The following is a 24,362-nucleotide window of genomic DNA, read 5'->3' on the forward strand; positions in this document are numbered from 1 at the left end:
TCATTGTTGTTTGTCGTATCTTTGTGCTGTTCTTTTTTTTCAGATTTTTCCACAAACATATTCTTATAATCCAAATCGAATGTTCTTTGGAGCTCCTTTCCTAGTACAGTACAAAATTGCACGCTGCCAGGTTGCTTGAATGACACACAAAAATACTTGTTTTTAAGATAACGTGGAATACTCCCGGTACGTTGAAAATGTAGATTTTGAACGATAAATGGAATGGCAAGTGAAAATCTATTTAAGATTTTGATAGGTTTAACCCAGGCAAAGCGTGAAAATGGGCGTTTGAAGTCTGTCTCAAGTCATATGACTTAAGTCTCCCCCTCCGCTATTTAATACTGTTACATTTTTGGTGATTCCGTTGAATTTTCTTTCATGATGCATCGCTGTTTTCTTTGTCCACGCTTCAGGGAAGTCCCGGGACTCCAGGTGCACCAGGAGTTACAGGGAAACCAGGAAAATCAGGAGACCCAGGACGCCAAGTATGTGTTAATGATAGAAACGTGTCACATGCTTTTCGGTCCATGAGTTAACGTGATGTTCCTCTCATTAACAGGGACCCGTTGGCATTAAGGGAGAAAAGGGCGAGAGGGTATGTGCGCTTTCATCGAATCAGTCATTCATTATCACCACTGTCACGTTGATTGAATCAAACTTTGTGCTTCCAGGGTGACTTTGCATCCCAAAATATGATGCGTTCCATTGCGAGACAAGTTTGCGAACAGCTTGTAAACAGTGAGCAAAATTCTTCACCCTGTTATTTTCCACTTTGATCATCCCACTCTTAACATGTGTTGTTATTTGTTCCAGGTCAGATGAGCAGAATCGACCAGATGCTCAACCAGATTCCATCTGGCTACCGTAGCAACAATCCAGGGCCACCCGGTCCACCTGGCCCAGCCGGCGAACCGGGATCCCGTGGAGAACCCGGACAATCTGGACGACCCGGATTCCCAGGAGGTCCCGGTTTACCTGGAAGTCAAGGAGAAAGAGGTACTCAGAGGGGTTTTTTTTTTTGGACTCGCTTTTTAAAAGTTGAGTTTAAGGTCATGCTAATTGTGACTGCATAGCAACCCGGTGTAGTCTGCACATGGTTCAACTTAACTATTTTTCTTTATGAGCTTTAAATTCCAGCTCATTACAGGATGCGTTTTTAATTTTTTCTCTCCCTCCACTAATGTTTCAGCATTCTAAAACTGATTTCACTGGTTTATTTGTGTAGGTTCGCCAGGTGAGAAGGGAGAGAGAGGAGCTCCAGGCACCGGTGTCAGAGGACAAAGAGGTTCAACTGGACCACCAGGTAAGACCGTCTCTCGTTCCTCTCTCTTTGGTCTGACAATGGCCTTCATTGTTGAATCTTCCGCTCGATGAGGCAGAGAACATAAGCGTGTACGTTCTCTGTTTAAGACTTAAGACAGACTGCTGGTCAGCTACAGTCGTACGACTTTAATAAATAACACTGGCAGAGTTTGCTACATTTATCTTTTCATGCAGTTTTTGAACACAGGGACAACGTCCAATTTTGTGAAGTTAAAATGCCTTTGCAGAAAAAACAAAACAAAAACAAAAGCAAAGATTTTTCATCAAAAATTTCTCTGCCGCAGGCACCTTGGTTGGGGCATCTGCATCACATAAAATCTTTGAAAAACACCAGTGATCTTCCTGAACCCTTCCGTTGGATTTATGTGCTTTTCCAAACATTGTGCACATCTGAAATATGACATACCGTAGTATGCATTTAATTTGTCTATACATTTTTCACAAGTTCCAGATGTCAGTCGTGGTCACGATACACTTCCAGATAACCTGTCGAGTCACAATGTCTTCGGTGTAACGCTACAGCGAGTGTCATTTCAACAGAAATAGTCTAAATAGCTCATCGCTTCTTAAGACTTCCTCTTGGTCAGAGGAAGACATTTGTAAACCATGTGCTCTCTTGAATCCGGCCTCACAAGACCAAAATGCTGAATGACGTGAGACACAACCGAAGGCCTGTGGGAGGAAGTCCACTCTGATGACTCAATCCAATATGAGTGTGTCAAAGTGTGCGTGCGTGTGCACATTTTCACGTGTGTGTGTGTATGAAAGAGATAGAATCAGATTGTTGCACAATGAGCTTTCCTTGGTGACTTGGTTGACAACACATGGGTTCACTTAAGGCAGAGAGAGAGTGAAGGGGAAAATTCCATGCAGAGTTCTCACTGTCTAGACAGATGGAGCTTGGGGGAAGCGGGGTGAGTGAGTAGGACGGGTACCGCCACAAACTTCTACACAGCTTTTTTTTTTTTTTTAACAGAGGGGCGATTGTCATCTTTCTAATTGAGCAACAAAAATTGTGAAATAACAGAGCTGCCAACCGTTTCCAGTCAATATTTACGAGCGATGTCTTGTGTGCCCACCCCTCCTAAACAGCCTTTCCTCCTCTCTTTTCAGGACCACAAGGAGAGTCAAGAACGGGACCCCCAGGGCCCACTGGCTCTTCGGGGCCCCGCGGCTCTCCAGGCCGTAATGGTAATCCAGGTGTGAGGGGACCACCAGGACCCCAAGGATACTGCGACTCCTCTCAGTGTGTTGGCATCCCTTATAACGGATATCCAGGTAAGGCTGAAAATGTCTCGGTCCTGCATGCCATGAGATAGCAGACTAATTTCACGCAACCCAGTGCACTACTAGCAATGATAACATTTAGAAACATGCATGTTCCGAGGTAGTGGAAAAACAAAACATTCATGTAAGAAAACTGACCAGTCACTGAACTCTGTCCCCTAAATTGTTGAATTATTACCATACAGTGAAACCTCGGAATTTGGACATTATTCTATCCGAGATTCCGGTCAACCTCCAATGCATTTGCATTTTAAAACAATGTTTTTTTTTTAGGAACTAATGAAAATAGAAATAATCGTTTCCAGGTCCAAGTGGAGGTAACATTTTGAACATTAAGGTTACGCATAAAGAGGAGTTATCTGCTGTTCCAAAATAGGTTTCTGTATTTATCATGGCACTTTTCATTTTTGCTGTCTTTGATGCGGTGCTAAAATTTTGGTCAAATTCCAAATTGTACAACTTGCGCAGCATTTGCCGTTTGAGGTTTCACTGTTCTGTGAACAATGGGTCCATTCAACGATGTTGGTTGGAGGAAGAAAAACATGGACTTCCTCAATTGGAAGCTAACTTCACTAACTATCTTCATGATTGCCAACTTGGAATTCTTCATTTCACTTTCACTCAAGGCCAATGTGCAATCCTTGAATCCCAATTTTAATAAGCCAGCTGTGCTCAGCCAAACCTGGATTGGACACTCCCAACTGGGAAGTGTTTAGCGATCGGTCAGTTGGAACTCACAACTTTCCACCATCTGCATTTGTTTGAAGTTCTATTTAAGACATGCATGTAGATCACTCTAGCTAGCAGTGTATGTTTCCTTGCACACGGGATAGTACCTTTTTATTTTTGTGCCACAGAGACAACTTACCCCATTTGAATTATTTGCAGGTTTGGCATAGTAAATTCACTGAGTATACTATGCATTTTTTAAGTGTGAAGTGCTGTTTCTGAGACCTTTGCCCATTTGTTACAGGGCATTAATAAAGGATAAGCACCGTGGACATGACTAATGAACATTAAAACAAACATGACAAAAAGCCAAAAACCAGAATGGAAGTGGACTGGCACTAACATCATCTCACAGCTATAAGCTACCCCTGATGGCAACCTGCTGGCCTGTTTGCATCTTGAACCACAAAACCGCTGGGAACACAAAAACAGAGACAGAGCATTCCTAACGAGGAAGGAGCATGTACAAACACCGCCCAACACAACTATGTACTAACAAAGAGGATTTCATAACTGTGTACGTGTAGAGGTGAGACTGTAAATAAAAAAAATAAACAAAAACCAAAAAAACTAATGTAAATGATGTATGATCCCGGACACTTCACTAAATCCAAGTTAACGTCTGTACCGAGCTCGTGCCTTATAACCGCCTCGCTAACTTACTTACACCAACAATAACCTCTGTTTACAAAGCGACCAGACTGAAGCATGTTCCATTTGTATTTTTAACCATTATCTTTTTATTTTGTGTGTATGTTGGACAAATGGGTGCTCAGTGTTGCTCTCTTGCCAGTTTGGCGGAGCGCAGTTGTTGTATTTGTCTTGTTTTTTTTTTTTAATCTTTATTATGAAAGGGCTTGAGGTAAGAATAAAGTCATAATGATAGGAGAGGTGATATATAAGAAAATGATTAAAAGTATTTATCATACAGGAATAAAGTTGACTACTTCATTGTTCTTAAACTGAAGAAAGTGGAACCTGACAATTTCCTCAATAGCGCAATTTGTTGGTCATTTTACAACTTTATTCCTGCAAAACAAAAAAATTAAATAAACTAAAATTATGACTTTATTCTCACAAATTGCAACGTTTTTCACACATATTGCATTTTTTTCTTGTCATATTTTTACTTTATTCTCATAGTATCTTTTTTTTTTTTTTAATATCTGTTCTTTTATATGAGGCCAATACTCCTTTGTGTTAAAGCAACAAGTGTAACACGGGACATTTTAGGGGAGAAAAAAAAAACGATGTGCAATACAATTTGAAATTGTGCAGCTCTTCTTTGATTTGGCCGCATATTTTCTATAGCCAACAACTACCAGCCTGAACCGGAGGTAGCGTCTTTACCCGTGGAGCCCGCTGGAGCGATTGAGACAGTACAATCATCAGGTTACACGCGAAACCAGCGAAGAAAGCGATCGCAACCAAGAGGCGAAACAGAGACACTAGCATCATAGCTACCACAAGGAGTTCTTAGAGCGTAGTATTTACATAAATTGGATGATCCATTTATGTGAGGATAAAGTGCTATTCGGAACATATGTATATGGGTTTGATACCCATAGTTATATTGAACATATATTGTTTTGACATGAGAACTTAGCAATACAAGGTCACTCGGCACGCTTTGTGCTCCTTTTAATGCCTGCTTGTATTATCTGACTACAGCGATGAATGCACTAATCAGGAAGTTAACCACCAGCCGGTCCTTTTTATGTAAAGATGTTGGAGAGATTCCATGGGATTCAAATTTTTTTTTTAATTTTAGCCCATAAAGGTTTGTTCCGCATCGTATTTTGTATGGCCTATAAAAGCAAATAACAGCAGTCGGACATTCAACACAGCCAAACTTTTTCGACAAATGTTTTTGTTTGTGCTACCAGATGTGTCATTTGCATGTTTGTGTTGTATAATTTACTGAAGATTTGTCAGTCAGGATATATTTGTGTTCAGTCAATGCAGTCGGATTTGGACGCAAGACGATGGGTCAAAGAATTGCTGTTCTCATGTTTTAACTGCACGTATGTTGTGAATTCCCCAACAGCCTTATTTTCTTATTTATTTCTGAAAAACCGAAGAGGCATTTTTCAATAAAACTACTGAAAATGTAGCTTTTGTGTCAGTTGATTTTTTTCTCCTGCTGTAAAATGGGAGAACAAATTCCTAGAGTGGGAGTTCTCTTATTCAAGTTTAATGGTTATGAGTCTTGTCATTTTAAGTGACATAACATGTTCATTCAAGCCTTAACAACTATGCTTTATTTTGATAGCCAAGACATATTTAGCCACCCCAAATGTCAGGTCATGTCAGTGCAACAAGAAAAGAGAAGCCGGAGTATGAAAATAAATAGTGCAAACTGTTCTGACTTGCTTCACAGTCATCAGAGCAGCTTTCAGTCTTTTTAGCGAATCACATGTGGCCGCCACAGAAATGAGCTGGAGCTGACACCAAACCTGGAAAAAAACATTTTCTCACATCATCCATGTCTAATGGAGGGAATGTGAGATACACGAGGGAAAGAATAATTGATGCAGTTTATCCAAATTAAAGGACAATAAGCCCAAATTGTGATCGCGATGAAGAATGGGATCAAGTATCTGAGTATCAAAGTCACCACCCATAACACTGACTCAGAATCACTTGCATATTTTCTGATGAGAACATGAAACTTTTGAACAAAAACTGAACTTCATTCCTTACTGGAGAAATGACTTGGAAAGATAACTTTCCTATAAGGACCACGGAATTATATGAGGTGTGTAAAAAAATGTTCCAAGACCAATGTCATTCCAGATATCCATCCAAATTAGTTTTTCCCATCGAAGAAATCCCTCTGGTGTCTAACACCAGCCGTCTCAACCACGCCGTCATAAAACCCTGGAAAGATTCTTCCAGGATCCTCTGACGCTCTGTCATCAAGGCCAACTTGCTGTCGTTAAGTGACTTCAGAACAGGTCACCTTGGCGATCCTCTTAAGCTTGGGAAAGAAGAAAAATAAATAAATGATACAAAGTCAGTCCAAGTGAGCGGACAGTTTGCTTCAGCGCGGCGATGTTCTTCTTCTCAGCAAGGAACTGTCAGATGCTCAGGGCATTGTGAGCAAGCGTGTCGTCGGCAGCTACCAGTTCATGACGTTTGACTTGGTGTTTCTTTGTCACGCCTTATTTGAAGAAAACAATTGTGAATTTATTTTAAATTAGAGAATGTTCATGAGAAAATGACCAAACCCACATTGTCTCACTTTGAAATATCCTCGCCATGACCAGTTGGCAACTCCGAAGTTGGTCTTTGTAAAAGGGCTATTATTCCTGGTAGCTGCTATCATTTGCAGGTATAGTACGGTAGGAGTATGTACAGCTGGTTCATATTAGACCCAACACAGGAGCGAGAGAACCTGTGAAAACACTTGCCGTACAAAGAAGAGGCTGACGTGAAAATAACAGTTGGGAAAATCTGCCTTCCATGGGTCTATCGTCTCATATCACTGCAGTATCTTGAATCAACATTCATGTAACCCAAACAGGCCTCCCAGGCGGACTATCACTTTCAAAATACAGACACGAGTGACAACAAACTCACAAATTGCAGATGAGAGAGTACAATACCATATAGATATCCATGCGCCATATCTCAAAGTGCTACGCTGAGATGCATAACTTATACGACTCATACGCAAGCCAATCATCACCAACACACGTGGCAACAATTACCTTTCCTCTATCCATTTTCCTCCATTCATCCGAGTTCGGCATGTGACTTCACTCTTAAGGTAGTGGAACCAAACCAGTCGGTAGATTCCAACAAATTTCACCTCATCAAATTATCCATTCATTTTCTCGACCACTTAATCTTGTTCAGTGTTGCGTGGGGCGGGGCCGACTTTGGGCAAAAGGCTGATCGCACCAGTTATCTGCATGGCACACCTAAATACAGACAATCATTCAGACTCGCATGCACACCAAACTGTGAGCCAAAGTAACTCTGCCTTGATGCAAGTCAGATGAGTGAACCATTCTACTGACAGTGATGCACCGAATCGATCATTTAATGCGCATTACCCATATGACGGTGTGAACTACCGCTTGATCATCAGGCTCGCAACAGAAAATGTTGGAACATTTTGCCAGAAGTTCACCAACACACTGGTTGTCCTTTGTGTGACTCAACTTCATACCACAACTGGACAAAAATACCCCATCGGTGTTCGAGATTTGCCATTCAAACATTCGATCTACACGCCATGGGCATACACGCATGTGTGCACACACCAAATACAAGTTTGCAACCGAATGATGATCGACGACACCTCTCGTTTAACATCTTGCAATAGTCACCTTCCACACAAGGAGGTTTTTGACATACACAGGTGCACAAGTGAACTCAGACATACACACACGCGGGTTACTGCATGCACACACCAGTGGCGGATGCTGGTCTGTCAAGGAGGGGAAGCTCAATTTTGGCCTACATCATAAAATGTGTTTATTTATACGTGAATTCTACTCTCCGTTCCTTTTCCAAAAAAAATGAAAAGGATGCCTTCACCATAAGATCGGTGATTGGCTCATTTCGCTGTCAATCAAAAAGAGATTCGGCCTCAGACAGATCATCCAATCATCATGCAGAAAAACTCAGCGTCCGGGCCAGTCGATACACGGCCACTTTCCATAGACTCCCAGAGACGCTAAGCGTCCAAAGGGCAGGACAAAACCAGCATTTATTCAATGACTCATCTCGTTTCAATGCATTGGGACAACCTACACTGAACTCTCTAGACGCCCAGCGTCCACACAGTTTAAAGCACGGTGAAGCTGCGGGAATGAATGAGAAGAGAGTCGCATCGTAACCAGTAATAAGAAGCTGATTCGGAACAAAAGTTGAGCGCGTTGTCGCGCATATTTAGTCAATGACATGTCCACACAATTGTACGTGCACACATAGTATATTTGATCACTTACTTTTTGACATTTTTGGCGAAGCTGAGCTTCCCTTGCTGTCTTAGAGCAATCGCCTCTGGCGCACACGCTGATTAGCAGCGTGGCAAATGGATTAATGGCAAGAAAGTATGCTATGTACGATGTAATAATGAGCAACTCTCTTTTTGGCACACCTCAAAAGTAAAACAGTTTAGTGGGACACGGAAGGTAGAGCTTATGGTGTAACATCATGAGACGTGTCCAATCGGATGGACATGGTTTATCCAGGACCGCATGACAGTATGTCACCGTAATCAGAGAAACAATATGCTGGAGAGACACTACACTAATATTAGGACAGCTGTACGTTCTTTTCATCTAGCTTCCCTCCCCCTTCTGTGACTGGGACTCTTTGACAGAAACTCATCTAACCACATTAAGCGGTGAATCAATGGAGATACGTGCTTTCATTCCTTCCGAAGAAAAATTGGACAGACTGAACACTTTCAAAACACCAAAGTAAGTCCCCCCCCCCCCCAAAATCCAGTGTCGCCTCGCATGCCATGTCATGCAAAATCTCTGTAAATCTCGCACGGATTCAGCTAGCTTGTGCATCCCAGTAATGTATTGCTTAAGCGTGTCATGCTTTTTCTTTGGAACATAAAGTGACTGGTGTTTGATGTTGGATCTTCCACTGTAAATCCACATTAAGCAGGTTCTTGGAAGTACATTATTTAATGTTAAAAGTTGGTGTCATTGTTAGGGAACACATAAACTATGTACTATATACACTAGAATTCTGTGGTCTCCTTTTTCCATCCGAAACAATTATATTCTGTTTTCCTCGAAAGTACGTAATTTCCTTCATTGGCACTCTATTTTTTATTTATTTTTTTTTGCTGATTTCTTTGTTGACAATCCAGCATGCATCTGCGAGCACTTTGTGGCAAGCGGATTCAATCGGGTGGCCTCGTAGCCTGCGGTTGGAACTCCATGTTTTATTTCAAATTGTTCCCTCACAAAGAGCAGACCACACGTCCCTTCCGCAGCGCCCGTGCATGTTTCGTCATTCACAGTTGAAACAAACAGCTTGCGGGGAAACGTATAGCTCATTAGACTCCTTTCAACGTGTGACTTCGCATGAAGGTGTGGAGCAAAATCTTATCGCCGAAGCTGGAAGGCTCAGGCCATCCAATCGATCGCAACTGCACTGCTCTGTTTTTTCTATGAAGACGTTTCGTCTCTCATTCACGTTTCCTCAATTCATGCAATAAAGCTTGGTTAGGTCTGCACCAGCCAAAGTTGGTGTGACAAACTATTTATGCGCCAAATTGGATGAACCTGAATCAATAAGAACACCCGCAAGCAACGGATGCCCTGTTTTTGTTACGATGCTGGAAAAGTGCGTTTTACAGTTGCACAGTGATGCGACCTCTTGAAAACAGATCAAAGTTAATGTGAGCGGTGTGAACACAGTAATGTTACATTCAATTGACAAAAGATACACCTGGAATGGTGTGATGATCCATTGATTTCGTGGATTTTATTGTTTGGCCCGATATGTTATCGAGCTTTTCGTGTCGTGGAGGGATACTACACAATGTTTCATGTTGTAGTAGATTCATACTGTATCATCTCTGTGACGGGAAATGTACACTAGCACATCTAAACATTGACAATTATCTGCAGTAGTTTGATTGACAGTCTAGCTGAGTTGGAACTGAGTTAAAAGCTAACGCAGGACATTGGATTTTGGATCACTTTGAAAATTTGTACGATCCACTGCAAGCATGTAAATCAAGATTTTGTGTCAATTCTTTCGCATCGTTTCAGGCTGATGGAATATAAAGCCAAAAATATACAAAAACAATGACAATCGCACACATCATGTCATGTCAGAGATAAATTTAGTCAGAGTGCATTCTGCCATGCATTCATATTTTAAACTTAATTCCAAAATGTGTCAGTGTGTCCTTGACTGATACCATTTATATATTTTCAATGAGGCAGTACAGTGGCCTCGTGGTTAGCATGACTGCTTTACAGTTCTGAGATTCACTGTTTGAAACTCGGCTCCGAACTTTGTGTGGATTTTCGGATTTTCTTCTTCCTCCCACATTGCCCAAACAGACATGTTAGACTTCATAAAGACTTATGTGTCCTTAGAGGGTGAATGTGAGTGTAAATGGTTGTCTGTCTATATGTGCCCTGTATCTGGCTGGTGACCAGTCTTGGGTATACTCCGCCCCTCCCCAAAAATTTGCTGGGCTTCAACTCAAAGCCACAACATTGTAATACGCCATTTCAACATCAAGCGACAATATACAATGGTTTGTAGGATTGTATAAGATTTGATTGGCCTGAAGCAACCCACTCATTAAAGAAGATTGATTCCAATTAAAACCACAGAAGGAATGGTCTTTTGAGCAAAAAGGGGAGTGGAATCGCCAATGGGCAAGGAATCAAACTGAATGCAGACAATACAGTAGGTTTCCATCCTGCGTGATGCCAAGAATAACAGCAGAGCAGGATTCCCCTATGAATGTGTCAGAAGGAGAGCCAATAACTTCAGCCGACCTAGAAAAAAAAGAAAAAAACCCCCTACCAGCGGGTGTGAATTCCCTCTTTGTGAAAAAGGGGCGTTCAGCAATCGTAATCCAATGCATTTTTTTTTTTTATTGGTTTACATCACATTCCCATCCACAATCTGTGTTTTTTGTGTCTGTGGAGCTGCTGTACTGAAAAACAAAACAAAATTTTGAGAATATTTTTTCACTTTTGTCTTAATAGGACACATTCCAGAATCTATTTCTTCGTTGTCCATCAAGCCAAGTTGTTGTGTCGTGTTCACACAAAGCAGAAAATGTGCTCCGGTGTGTTGTGCTGATCAATTTGATCTTGAGACTCAATTTTAACCTAAACCGCATCGCAATCTAAAATCTCTCCATCCAGTTTCTATATGCGATTGCCGTCATCTGGGTCACAAGAAACAGCAGTCTATATCCCATGTGACTTTGCGCAAGGGGCACAGATTGCCTATCAATCACAGGGCACATGCACACAAACAAACGACACGCATGTTGAAAGATCTGAACAATTTAGTCTTCATTTAACCCAAGAACAAAATCCACTAAAGCACAGAGAGGACATGAAAAGTGCACACATATGTGTAAATGATGTGAAGATGAACACAGATTCAAAATCTGGATCCGTAACTAAAGCTGACTTGCGAAACGTCAAACCACAATGAAGAAGAGACTTATTAAACGTCATTCTCGGTTAGCCTGACATATGGGGATGGCTAGGGGTGGAGTCTAGGCTTATGTTATACAGATCTATATTAAAGCAGCATGTCTTTTTATATGGAAGAAGATCAACGTCTTATGTTGGTCCCTTGCAGCCATCCCGAGCAAAGTACGGGCCAGAGGACCATCCGCTGTCACGGTTTCGGAAGAATCCGGAACAGATGCAGACAAGGATAAGATCATTGACAAAAATGTGTATTCAAGACAAAACCGCAAGACTGACAAAGTATTAAATGCTGGTAACAAAGAGCCAGGGTAGAACAAGACAAACAAAAAACAACACGCAAGGAAAATCAAAACGCGAAATCTCTCGCTACAAAAGGACAAGGAAAAGCCAACTACTGTACATGAAAACTTAAAAATGACTGAGAGTAACATTCCGAACTAAAAATGGCACTGCAAGAGCAAAATGCGAAAATAGGAGACAATGAGCAAGGAGCGAGAACATGGAACGTGGAATCTGATAAGCGGCTATCGGCTTGGCAGTCCTTTTCACAGGCTGGTGATGATGATCATGATGACCAACAGGTGCGGCGCTGGAAGAGCTCCCGCCTCCTCAGCAACAAAATTAACAGTACCATGACACCCACAGTCTCGACCAGCCGTTCACAATGACTATGGAGTCAAAGTAAAACTCAAAATGTGTTGTGCTTTTATTTTATGTGCGGTGGCAAACAAGAGCGACGATTTTTGATTTCACCATACTTGGCAACTTCTGCGACTCCTCAAGTGACTTTTTTTCCTAATTAGACTTGCAAATATGACAAAAGCGTTTCTAAAGTTAACGACATTCTATTTTACAGTCATCGTGATTTATATAGCGCTCTCACAACATGCGCGGTCTGTTTCTTGGTGTGGTATGCAAATGATGAAAATGGGATTTATATATTATAGCACACTGGTAGTAGTACAATAAAAATAATTTAAAAATGCAGATTGAATCTGTAATTACTAATTAAATTAATGAGTGTCGTTTATGTTTTAGGGGCTGGCAGCATAAAGGAACAAAGAATCGATTTTGTGCTTTTGTGGTTGCCTCATTGGTACGCATTGTTTCCAAAGCTGATTCTCAAAATTGTTCTTTGTGAAATAGAACAAAAAACACATTTTCAGTGTAGTGTTTCTTGACAAGCAATTCAAATATTTTCCAAGGGAATCATCAACCATTATCGTTTCAGTTACTGTGTATGTTTTGCTAATGTACGCAGTAGTCAGTTTTTCCAACCCAATGTTACATTAAGTTGTATTTCCGCATCGATGGTCATCGTCACATTTTGTCATCACAGATGGTCTTCTGTAGCAGCATTACAAAAAGAAGAAAAAACAAAACACCCATCCATTATCTGGGCTGCTTAATCCTCACGAGTGTCGTGGGCGTGCTGGAACATATCCCAGCTGTCTTCAAGCAGTAGGCAGGGGACACACTGAGCTGGTTTCCTGCCATGCATGTGTTTGGAATGTGGGAGGAAACCGGAGTACCCAGAGAAAACCCACGCAGGCACGGGTTATTTGCACTGTTCCCCTCAGTCGGCCATAGGCCACATTTTCTTCCTGTTGATATATTTGCAACACTCAAAACTGTCCCTAGGTGTGAGTGTGAGCGCGGATGTGTGCCTTGTGATTGGCTGGCAACCAGTTCAGGCTCTACCCCGCCTTCTGCAGATAGGCTTCAACACGACCCGCAACCCTAGTGAGGATAAGCCGATCGGGAAAAGGATGGATGGATGGATGACATATTTGCCAAAAATAAGAGTCTGATGCCATGTTGTTTGTTGTGACACATCTTGTTTAACTTGAATATTAACAATATGAGAACGAACTGAACCACCCAAATGTACAAAAACATAATTTTTTCCAAAGGTTCATTTTTTAACAGTTTTTCGACCCATGCAAAAGTAGAAGGACAGCACTGAATTGTTCCACTGCACGCAAAGCGCTCCATCATTATTTTCAAAGACAGCCAATTCCCACTCTATATGCCAAACCCACTGCTCTGGGGGACCCCTAATGAGGACAGCTATCCCCATTTGTCCAGCTTGTGCAAACTTCAGCTGCTCTCCGAGTAAGCCGATTTTGTTTTTTCTCTGACAAGAAGTACAATCGTGCACTCCCACATCAATGCTCTTCTGTTCTAACATTTATTTTCTACGTACATTCAGTGTATCAGCTGCCCATTGTCACTGAATTAAGTTTTTTGGAAAACATTCCCTCCTCATGTGTTTTTTTTTTTGTTCTTTTTTTTTGGGTAGGAGTTAGAGTTGGGGGGTGATAAGGCTAAACTGACATTCATAGTTTGATACTCTGGCCTTAGACCAAAGTGCTTGGCGAAGTTAGGATCATGCATGTTTGGTCCCAGCGCGCACATATTTTGGACAGATGTTACCCGGTAAAAAGAATTTGCATTAAGCTACAGTCTGAATGGACGGTTTGTGTCACTAAACTCAAACTTTCAAGATAGGACTGCATTCTGTCAAGGAACATAAACTCTTTCATGTCATATATATGTATATATATATTTTTTTTTCACCCACATATTACTCCACAGGTGCTTCAATATTAAAAAATAAATAAACTCAGAGTTGCACAAACACAGACTGATATAAACAAACAATAATTACACCTGTGATAATCTTCCTACGTTCCTGTGTTTTGTATTTCCCTATGCTTCCTGCCGTCACTATCTTTGGTCTTTGCAGCATTCACACTTGAGCACAAGTGATCTGAAGTACAGCAGAGTTCGCTTAAGGATGTTTGAAGAGGAAAAGGTGGTCCTGATCCACTTGTTTGGCGCACACGAAGATTTTCTCAAGCGTGAATTGTGTTCACGCTTGAGAAAACAAAGCATGCTGTCAAGGAAATCACATTAGAGTTTGTTTGAAATGAACCAAACAACATCCCCTTAAGTGTTGTTTCCTTGACATTACAACCACTCCCATAATGTCTATGCCCAGTACATTTAGGAGCATTGTGGCTCTTCAGTGGTACCATCAAATGTACTTAGATTTGGGATTATTTTACAACTATGCACGCTTACACTCACACCTAGGGACAATTTAGAGTGTTCCATTAACCTGCTATGCATGTTTTTCTAATGTGGGAGGAAACCGGAGTACCCAGAGAAAACCCATGTAGGCACGGGGAGAACATGCACACTCCACACAGGAAGGCCGGAGCCCAAATCGAACCCTGCACCTCTGCACTGTGAGGAGGATGTGCTAACCGTCGAACACCATGCTGCCGATATACTATAATGTTAATGTTTTTTTTTTCAATAAATGGAATATTAAATGTATTATTTATTAAAAAATAACAATATACTGTCATGTTAATGTTTATTTAACATTCCATTATTTTAAAAACAAATACAAAAACTAATTAAAAACGAATTTAACACTTTCAGAAAAAGAAAACGTAATAAAAACGAACAAACTTGCTCTAAAAACAATTTCAAACTAATTGAACACACACCCACACACACACACACACACACACAAACATCAATTGTACAAACATACAGAGTCTGCAAATACTGCTTTTGGACCCTTGACATAAGACTTTTGCCACTTGGGACCTCGCTTGCTACTTTTTAGTGAGGCGACATTGGAGTTCTGTAATTAGCCCTGTCGGATGTGCGTTTGTATATTATCCCTGATCCTGATAATCCAAACTGGAAACCATTTACACAAACTTGCAAATGCCCAAATCAAGATCAGTATTAGATCCTTGAGCCCTGTGGCTACCATTTCTTGCATGTAAGATCCAGACGGTTCCTGCTTTGACATTGTGAAAAAAATGACTGAATTGGAAGATCAGTCCGGCAGAGAACTGAACATGTCAAGTCCTGCTCCATCTGATCTTCAACCCTATCCTCATCTCCAACATCTTCGGTTGGGTATCCTTGAACCTCTCGAAGATTTCTTGGTCACTTTATAGCACTGCTGTATCAAATGAAGACTGCAGCTGTGGAGGTGGTCGCTTGTTTGTTTGTTTGTTTGTCCGAGCCCGCAACGGGGCCGAATTTGCAAAATGTTTGGGCTTTTCAAGACGTCAGCTGGGACATTGCATTTATTGTAAGATGAGGGTGGTCTCCAACGCTTTGTTTGTTTGAGTTCATGGGGGTGACGCCCACGTAAACACGAAACAGTGGGTGAACATTTTGGGCAAGCGGAGGATGATGAAGTTATGCCACCCCTTTGTCTTTGTGCCTTTTCACTTGTAGCTAACGCAACAGTAGACATCCATTTTGTGAGTTACCCAACCAGTATACAAGTATATATATTTTTTAAACTAGTTCAATTGCTTTCACGAGAAGTCAATTATTTCAGTGTGTTGATACCAAGGCTAGGATTGCTGCGGGGTTGGCTTTTTTCCACCAAATATACTGAATAGGAACATATCTGTCAAGTGATCTTTCTCATCTCTCTTCGAGTTGTCTGTTAAATTGTAAAAGTATCCAGATATTGGCAACAAAAAATTTAGCCCTTCGTGTCTTGGTTCTATTCAAGGTTTCTTTCTTAGACTTCCAGTTTTCCTTGCCTCATTTGCCAAAGTGATTGCTCATGCTGAGTTCTGTTGGTTCTCTTCAAGGCGTGTGGGACCAGCTCCATATTCCAAATGTCTTGAGATAACGTTTAACATCAGCTTGAGATAACGTTTAGCATCAGAGCAGTCGCATTTACTGTCCATACATTCGCTAAAGGTGCAACTTGGAAACTGACTAAAATATTTGGGAGACATCATGCGCACTGTGAGCAAACTCAGCAAATCTCACAAAACGTTGTCTTCCTTCATAATAGTCCAGTTAGTCTGCTTCAAAGTAATATTGCTGGAAGATGAGTTTTGATTTATCTGTGGCTTTTTTTTTTGTAGACTTGTTGCAAAACAAAAGTCCTCAGCAAGGGATGTTAGGGGACAAAACTAAAATAAGCTAAAAAGAAGTTAAACCAGAAGTCATGTGTGAAGAGAATGTATATAATTATTGAATCTGTTAGATTATAGGTGTCAAACTCAGGTCCCGGAGGGCCGCTGCCCTGCATGTTTTCCAAGTCTCCCTGTTGCAACACACCTGATTCAAATGAACAGGTTCAATGTCAGGCTTGCGCAGAGCTTGCTGATGATCTGATCATTTGAATCAGGTGTGTTGCAACAGGGAGACTTGGAAAACATGCAGGACAGTGGCCCTCCAGGACCTGAGTTTGACACCCCTGGTTAGATTGAGGTAGTGTTTTCTGTGAAAATGTTTATATAACTTTGATTGCGGGGGGGGGGGGGGGCTACCGTTTAGCACGCCAGCCTCACAGTGCAAAGGTACAGGGTTCGATTCAGCCTTCCTGTATAGAGTTTGCATGTTCTCCCAGTACCTGGGTGGGTTTTCTCCAGGTACTCCGATTTCCTCACACATTCCAAAAACATGTGGGGCAGGTTAATGGAACACTCTATATTGTCCCAAGGTGTGATTATGACTTCGGATGGTTGTTCGTCTCTGTGTGCCCTGCGATTGGCTGGCAACCAGTTCAGGGTGTCTCCCGCGTACTGCCCAAGGACAGCTGGGATAGGCTCCTGCACGCCCGCTACTCTCGTGAGGAGAAGCGGATTAGAAAATGGATGATGGTTAGGGTTATTTTCATACTTTTGACATGAGGTTCTTTTATTGCATCGTCTTCATTGAACTTTTCAAAGATAGTGTTGTGCGTTTAAATGTTGCTTAAAACATGACTCGCACCATTTTTTTTAGGATACTGACATTTTGGATGATTTAACTATTGCCGATGCAGTAATGGAATTGAATTGAGTCATGATTAATTGAAATTGGGAAAAGATGTCTACTAAATACAATGAAAGCATCATCCAGAGGCATCCTAAAAGGAGAATTTATTCAATAGAAGCCCTTTTGGCTCCTGAAATGAGCTTTTATTAGAGCTGTGATCACAGAGAAGTGTGTTCATATGCAGATGTTAACTTCTCATCTTAGCATATTTTAATTAACATCTTTATGAGAGTTCCATAGTCAATATAGTATTCATTTGATTAAAATAAACAAAAACCAAAAAATCCATCCTGAGATAAGGTTGCACCCATGCTAAATCATGACTGAGATTTTTAGGAGCTGATGAAAGCGCCAGACAGCATTGTTTATTTAAACTGTTGCCACATCATACGTTTATTAGACACTGACGAGAGCTAAAACAAGAAATGTCAAAGGGAAATTCCAGCTCAGTTATTAGTGATCTTGACATTTCTTCCTCTCCCAGCAAGCAACAGGATTGGTATGTTCAACTACGTTATAAACAAGGTAGTGTCCTTTTATGGCAAACAGCAAATCCCCAGACAAGCAAGCTTAAAAAGATAAATAAAGAAAACGGGACCATCAGATGCGTACGATGGCCGTCATTGTAATTTTAAGTAACAGTTCATGCCAACAATTAGTAGAAGACACGGGGCTAATTTGGAGATTATGATTAAACTGTCAATCATTGTGAACGTTTTTGGCTCCTCTGAAAGTTTTGGCCAGAGGGTGTATCAGAATGGAACATTTCCAAACAACAAATTCAATGAGAAGCGATGAAAAGAAGAGCAGAGCATCCGCATTAGTTTTCAATAACATACAGTATTTGTATAGGGTGGGGTGGGGGGATGGGGTTGGGGGATGTGTGTGGGCTTGGACCGTCAGAACTTTGCTCCCTTGAGGCCAGCGAGGGAAAACGCTTACTATAGGGTTACGCATTACGCTGAGTCACTCCTTCCTTGCACGGGAATTTGGAAACAACCCCACTTGAGTTTCCTCCTCCCCCAAGGTGCTAGCCACTGTCAGAGCAGCCATCAGCTTGACCTCTGACCCCCGCCCCCCAAAAATGACTCTGATTCAAATCCCAGCGGTGTCTGTGAATGTGCACGAGAGGACGGGAAAATCCTGCACTTCTGGGAACAGCAAGACGGATGATTTGTGTGTACAACTTCACTCAAACTTGTCAAAGCCAAATTCATTTTAAGCCACGAGTGAAGTCAGATTCTTGTGTGTGGCTCCAGTTGGTTTGTTATGTGCATTACTGCCACCTACACGACTGCAGCAAATTGATCTTTGGATTTTATTAAATGCGATGCGGTTTGCATCTGTGCACGATTCTAAAACAAAACAAAACAAAACCAAAAAACTCAATATTAGTTACAGGTTTGCTAAATTCGAGGATGGGATCAATAATCCAAGGAAGCTGGCTCCTAATTCCGCCCATGCTGCTGCAATTAACAAGTAAGCACAAGCCAGATGTATAAAAAAACCCTGCAGTCATTCACTGTGTTCCTGGCTGGTCATTTCCAAAGCTTTTTCTTTGCAGTTTTACGCATAAATTATTTTTGGGAGCTTCCATGTAACATGTTAACTGAACACACCGTCCATCTTAACACAAGCACACACACATGCACACATACACATACACATACATACATGAGGTGGAGCTACCCTCGTGAGTGTTTACTCTCTGGCCACCCTACATCCAGGGGGAAATTTGGATACTTGTGACTTTCATGGATGCAGTATTCCTACATCCAATGACATTCTGCCACAATGCATTTATATGAATTGCACATGTAAAGAATAATATTTACAATTGGTCTGAATGCAAACGCTAAAAGAATCCATCTAGTAAAGGACATTTGCTAGATCACTCCTTCACTCCATAGCAAGCCAACAACATGCCTGAGAAGTCCTTGTTTATCATACCATGAACAGTCAGTCATGATTTCACTCAATAAAATGCACACATATACTTCATGTCATGTTTTGCATGATGGTGGTAGATGGAGGACCCCAAATAGCAGGGAGGCAGGGAGGAGTGACCAAGATGTATTTAACAAAATTGCAAACAGGAATAAACCGGAGAAACTCAAAAATACTCACTCAAATAAAGTCCAGAAATCACAGGAAACAAAGTAGCAAACAAAACCTTAGACTGAAAACAAAACATTACACGTGCACAGAGACACACAATGATCCGACACTGACTGTTCGGGCAGGGAGTCCTTTTAACCACACACTAATGAAACAATGACCAACAGGTGTGCCACTGCAGGAGGAGCCCTTCAGTGCCACCTTTTGGTCACAAACAGAATCACTTCATCTGCAATTGGCTGGCAATCAGTTCAGGGTGTGCCCCGCCTACTGCCCGAAGACACGGCTGGGATAGGCTCCAGCACGCCTGCGAACCTTGTGAGGATAACCGGATTAGAAAATGGATGGATGGATGGATGGACATATACTTCATATGACATATATTGCCCAGCACACTCGTAATACAACGAAGAACAAATCGAAGTAAAAAAGCAAGGTTTAGAACTCTGAAGAATTTAGAGATTTTCGTCAGTGTGGTTTTTTTCTTTAGCTAGGATTTGAACGAATGGGCCATCATTTGCAGAATACAAAATGATGTCGGCTGTCGGGGACAATTGATCACTCTGACTGGCTGTTAGCTAGTAAATCAGAGCATGAGCTAGAAGTACACTATGAGAGCAAAGCCAACTGTAAATAAAATGACATTAGGTTTTGAATTCAGCTCAGTGAAATGTTGCTTATTATTTAACCTGCTTGTGTTATGAATGTGTTGAGAAGGTTCTGGATACGTGTGTACAGTATTTCACGTCATCAAACCCTGATTGTTGATGGTATGATAAACATCGGCTTCTTAGCCACGGAGGTGGTCACAAGCATGGGAAAGTACGTAAGCGTGCGGGTACTTGGTGAAATGCTATGTCACTCTGGCCACCCCACTGAACATTTTCTGGCTACACTCCTACGCACACACAGAGGAGACTCAGAGTTTCCACTCTTGTATTTCAAATTGCTGTTGAAGTGCATCCATGAAAATGATAACGGTGTTTTTATGTGCACATCCAGACACAACAGCTGAGTTGTGCGTAAACCGACACGTTCCTCGCTTCCTTAAAATGCTCCCTTGTGCGGGGGTGAGTAATTCCTCCCTCAGACTGAGAGTGAGCCGCAGTTTTCAACATAAGTGATGAAGGCTGATGTTCTTCATTTGTGTGGGAGGCAAATTCCAAGCGGTTGATGGTGGAATTGTTTTCTGATATTGCTCCTATCACTGATGGCTTTCCCAGACAATCACTGGAGGCTCTGCTGCGTGCCGCATCGTTTGAGAGAAACCGGATGACGGTTTTAGGTGTTGCGGTCTTCCGTCCCCCGCCCTCTTCTTTCGCTCCAAGAAGAAAACATCCATCCGTCATTCAATACCCTGCAGGGCAAGCTCGTCTGTTTCCAATTTGAACGACTGACAAATGTAAAGCAAAGTGGGAGAGAGAGCAGCACCAACACGCTAAAATGAACAATAATCGTCCAAATTGACACAGCCGTCAAATGATGTTCACCACGTTCCTGCGCCTACAATCCTTGTTCAAGACGTACCAAAGCAAATGCATCGTAACATCCCTGTAATTCACTGCAAAGAGTACAATTAGAGCTGACACATCATTTTTAATTGAGTCATAAATCTTGTGAAGAACAAGGGCCCTTTCTTCACCTTAGTTTATAGTTTGGGTTAGACACAGAAACACAGGCAAGATCCAACGCCACCGGTCGAATGCCTATCATCTGCAGATGTGGAAATAGTTACAACAAATTACAAATCCCTAAAAAATTGCCTGTACATGTTGAAAGATGAAAGACATTAAATGAGGACATCAGATCATGCAACAAACAATTGGTCAATAGCGAGCAAATATGGTCTCTGGGGGGCTGTCAGTAGGATCATGACGTAAAATAAATGACGTCGATTGATATTATCGTCTACTTCTATTGAAAAGGAGATAACTCGCCTCTGCTCTATTTGCGATTGGCAAAAATAGAGATTGTGTTTCAAAAACAAAAAGTTACAAAATACTATATCGTACGTTTTCCAGTAGCTGGGCAGTCAGTGTGCGCCGAGCCGATACTTAATACACAAAATTGTCGGTACCCATCTGTTCATGATAGAAAAATCGTAATAATTTAAAAAAAAAGCGGTTCACCAGGACTGTTTTAAAAAACCCATGAAACAGGCCTTGTCAAAAATGATGGTATCCTAAACTTGATATTTTGTTGCACAACATTTTGAGCAAAGGACTGCGATCAAATGTTATTTTTCGTAACGCTCAATGAGACGTGCCCCTCGCAGCTGGTGTTTTGGCTCACTCTTCAGGAACAAACTGCTACACTTTTCCCAGGGTGGGGTACTCTTTCTTTTGGGGCTGCTGCTCGTCGAGTAGTATAACATTTCAGGATGCATGACCAGAAATGTGAGCAATAAACACACCTTAACCCTTTCAGGGACAGTGGTTATTACAGTGGACAGTTGATCTTTTTATCAGGTTACAGGTTATCATTATTGGTGCACAAAAAAGGTTAACCTAATTTTACTTGGATGCTGATCTTCAATTTCCAGTGATCCATTTTCTTAATCCTCTGGATTAAATATGTTGACATATTAAGTAGCCTCTTCTTTTTTAAGCATTGTTTATTTATTTTTGTTTTTACTAGAGTGTGTCCTTTGAGCAGATTTCTATATTTCACAATGAATGTGAGTCTGGACAAAACAAAACAATTGCTCACACCCACTCAAGTGAGCTGCATATTGATCGATTTGGAATCCATTGAGAGCTGCTGACGCACAATATGTCACTTAAAACAAAACAGCCATCCATCTAACCCTGCTTCTCATCACTTGGTGTCAAAGCGCATGTTCAACTTCAAGTTCTCTTTTATTTCCCTTCGCCTGTGATTTATGATGGGAGGTTCATAATTCGGACCTTGTTCTTCTTTGAGTTGGAGGTAATAACATTTGGTGGTTCTTCATTTGGGCCGCGAATGCAGTTTGAGAATTACTGCACGAAAGTACGTACTACTGAGTGGCATCACACAACTTGATGTTGTTTTGTGAATTAAGCATAAACATATACATTGATGAGATCTCCAGAAATGATGCAAAATCCTCAATGATTGCAAATGTTCAAAACTTGCTCTAAAAACAGAATCTATATTGTTGAAGGCTATATTTCATCTTTTGGGCAGTTTGACGCAGCAGTCATGTTACCAGGAGTCAGTGCCCGGCCATTTGTAATTTATCAGCGAATAAAATTTATTTTCACACTGCATATCTAATCATACATATTCAACTTCGAAACCACACAGGAGATTTGGCGTTGTGTGCATGCTTGAGTTTAGTCCAAAATTTGGACGCCGGACCGAAATCTTTCATCACAGCTAGGAGGAGACACACAATTTACTTTTCTGCAAACCTTCCATTTTCCATTTGTTTGACTTACATGGGCTTCGGCTATATCAGCTGGGGTTTTTTGGGGGGTTTTTTCCCCTGAATATTTTGCATATTATAACCACTGAAAACTATTTGTACTACTACTAACAGCGATCATAACTGGAATTGACAACTTTGTTCTCTCATCTACACACTAGTCTTCCGTCCTTCCGAGTGTTTTTTTTCTTTCAATAATTCTTTTTTTTTTTTTTTGCTCTATGCTAACTCTCCTAGCCATGATAAAATGTTCCCAAAAAGAAAAAGAAATTGGAAAAAAATGTAACCACTGATTGTTGTTGCAGAAGTATTTTCATATCCAGTCACAGCAAGAGGTTTAACTGTGTGGAGTTGCGGTTTTATGGCCCTGACCTTCTTGCTTCAACGCAGCTTACTTTGTAATTCAGTCAGTTTATTTATCTGCTCCTTGAATGCAACATTGTTTCATCGATTGCTTTCACACTCGCACGCTGAGCCAAAGTCGCTAAAGACAAGAAAAGTAATCACCGAGCTTGAAGTGATCAAGTTAAATTTTCCTGGCACCTAATTAAACCCCCCCGATAGATGTCACAGATAGAACTGTTTGACATATTGGGGGAAAGCACGTTTGGGTGTTTATTCATGTCTGCACATTTAGAAAACCCTCAGCTCAAGAAGAAGTTGTGAACGGTCATTAATATCTATCAGCTGTTGGAATGACAAGGAGTGAAAAAGAGAAAAAGATAATCGGACATTTGATAACAACAACGTAGACCCATATAGAACACACATGTAGCTGGTTGAAGAAGCATTCTTATTCACCGCAAAATCCACTGTGTGGGGTACTCTGCTTCCCGCAGATACTCTGTGAACTTTACCAGAATAAAGCTGTTACACATAAACAGATGACCGTGCCGAATTTGACTATTTTGCCTCCCAAATGAACAACGTCAACAAAAGCACGATTCTTGGATGCCCCTTAAAGATGAACCGGTGTGTGTGTGGCGTCAGGAGGGATTTTTCATCCACATTGCATGTTAGGTCCTGACCGAACCGCATAATGTTTTCATATTCCAAAAATGCAGGCGCAGACAAAGCAAGATTAGAAAAATATTTATTAAAGAAAATCGCACAGACAAGTATGAACTGAAATTGCTGGTCACATGGTGTCTGGAAAAACAAATCAATAGAGATATAAACGAAATGACAAAAGTCCAATTTCACGAAAACACAAACAAGGTCAACGACAAAAAAACATAAATACAAAGCGAGAGGCTTGACGGCAAAAACGACTATGACAAGATCGAGAGGTCTAGATAAACAACACTTGCACAAGAGCAGCAACAAGGTCAATAATCCGACAAGACACATGGGATCTTGGCAGTCCTTAAATACATGGATCATGATGATCAAATTGGCAGCAGGTGTGCACGCTGGGGGAGAAGCCCTCTACTACCACCTGCTGGAGACACACAAGAACAGGAACACGACACTGTAAATGTAACACCCGTAAAATATTTACGGTG

At 41.2% G+C, this 24,362-nt stretch overlaps 1 protein-coding gene across 1 annotated transcript in view; it reads left to right on the top strand.

Annotated features, from left to right (window-relative positions):
- Positions 1-5,452, top strand: part of col12a1a (collagen, type XII, alpha 1a) — a 53,504-nt gene extending 48,052 nt beyond the window's left edge. The window contains exons 62-68 of the mRNA XM_086127413.1: positions 414-485; positions 560-595; positions 672-738; positions 814-996; positions 1,226-1,303; positions 2,437-2,601; positions 4,651-5,452. Coding sequence (XP_085983539.1) covers positions 414-485; positions 560-595; positions 672-738; positions 814-996; positions 1,226-1,303; positions 2,437-2,601; positions 4,651-4,799 — 750 coding nt within the window. The 3' untranslated portion in view covers positions 4,800-5,452. The remainder of the gene's footprint in view (positions 1-413; positions 486-559; positions 596-671; positions 739-813; positions 997-1,225; positions 1,304-2,436; positions 2,602-4,650) is intronic.
- Positions 5,453-24,362: the final 18,910 nt, after the last annotated feature.

Source organism: Hippocampus guttulatus, chromosome 13 (assembly GCF_054856545.1).
Source record: "Hippocampus guttulatus isolate MCC_2025c chromosome 13, RoL_Hgut_1.0, whole genome shotgun sequence".
NCBI lineage: Eukaryota > Metazoa > Chordata > Actinopteri > Syngnathiformes > Syngnathidae > Hippocampus > Hippocampus guttulatus.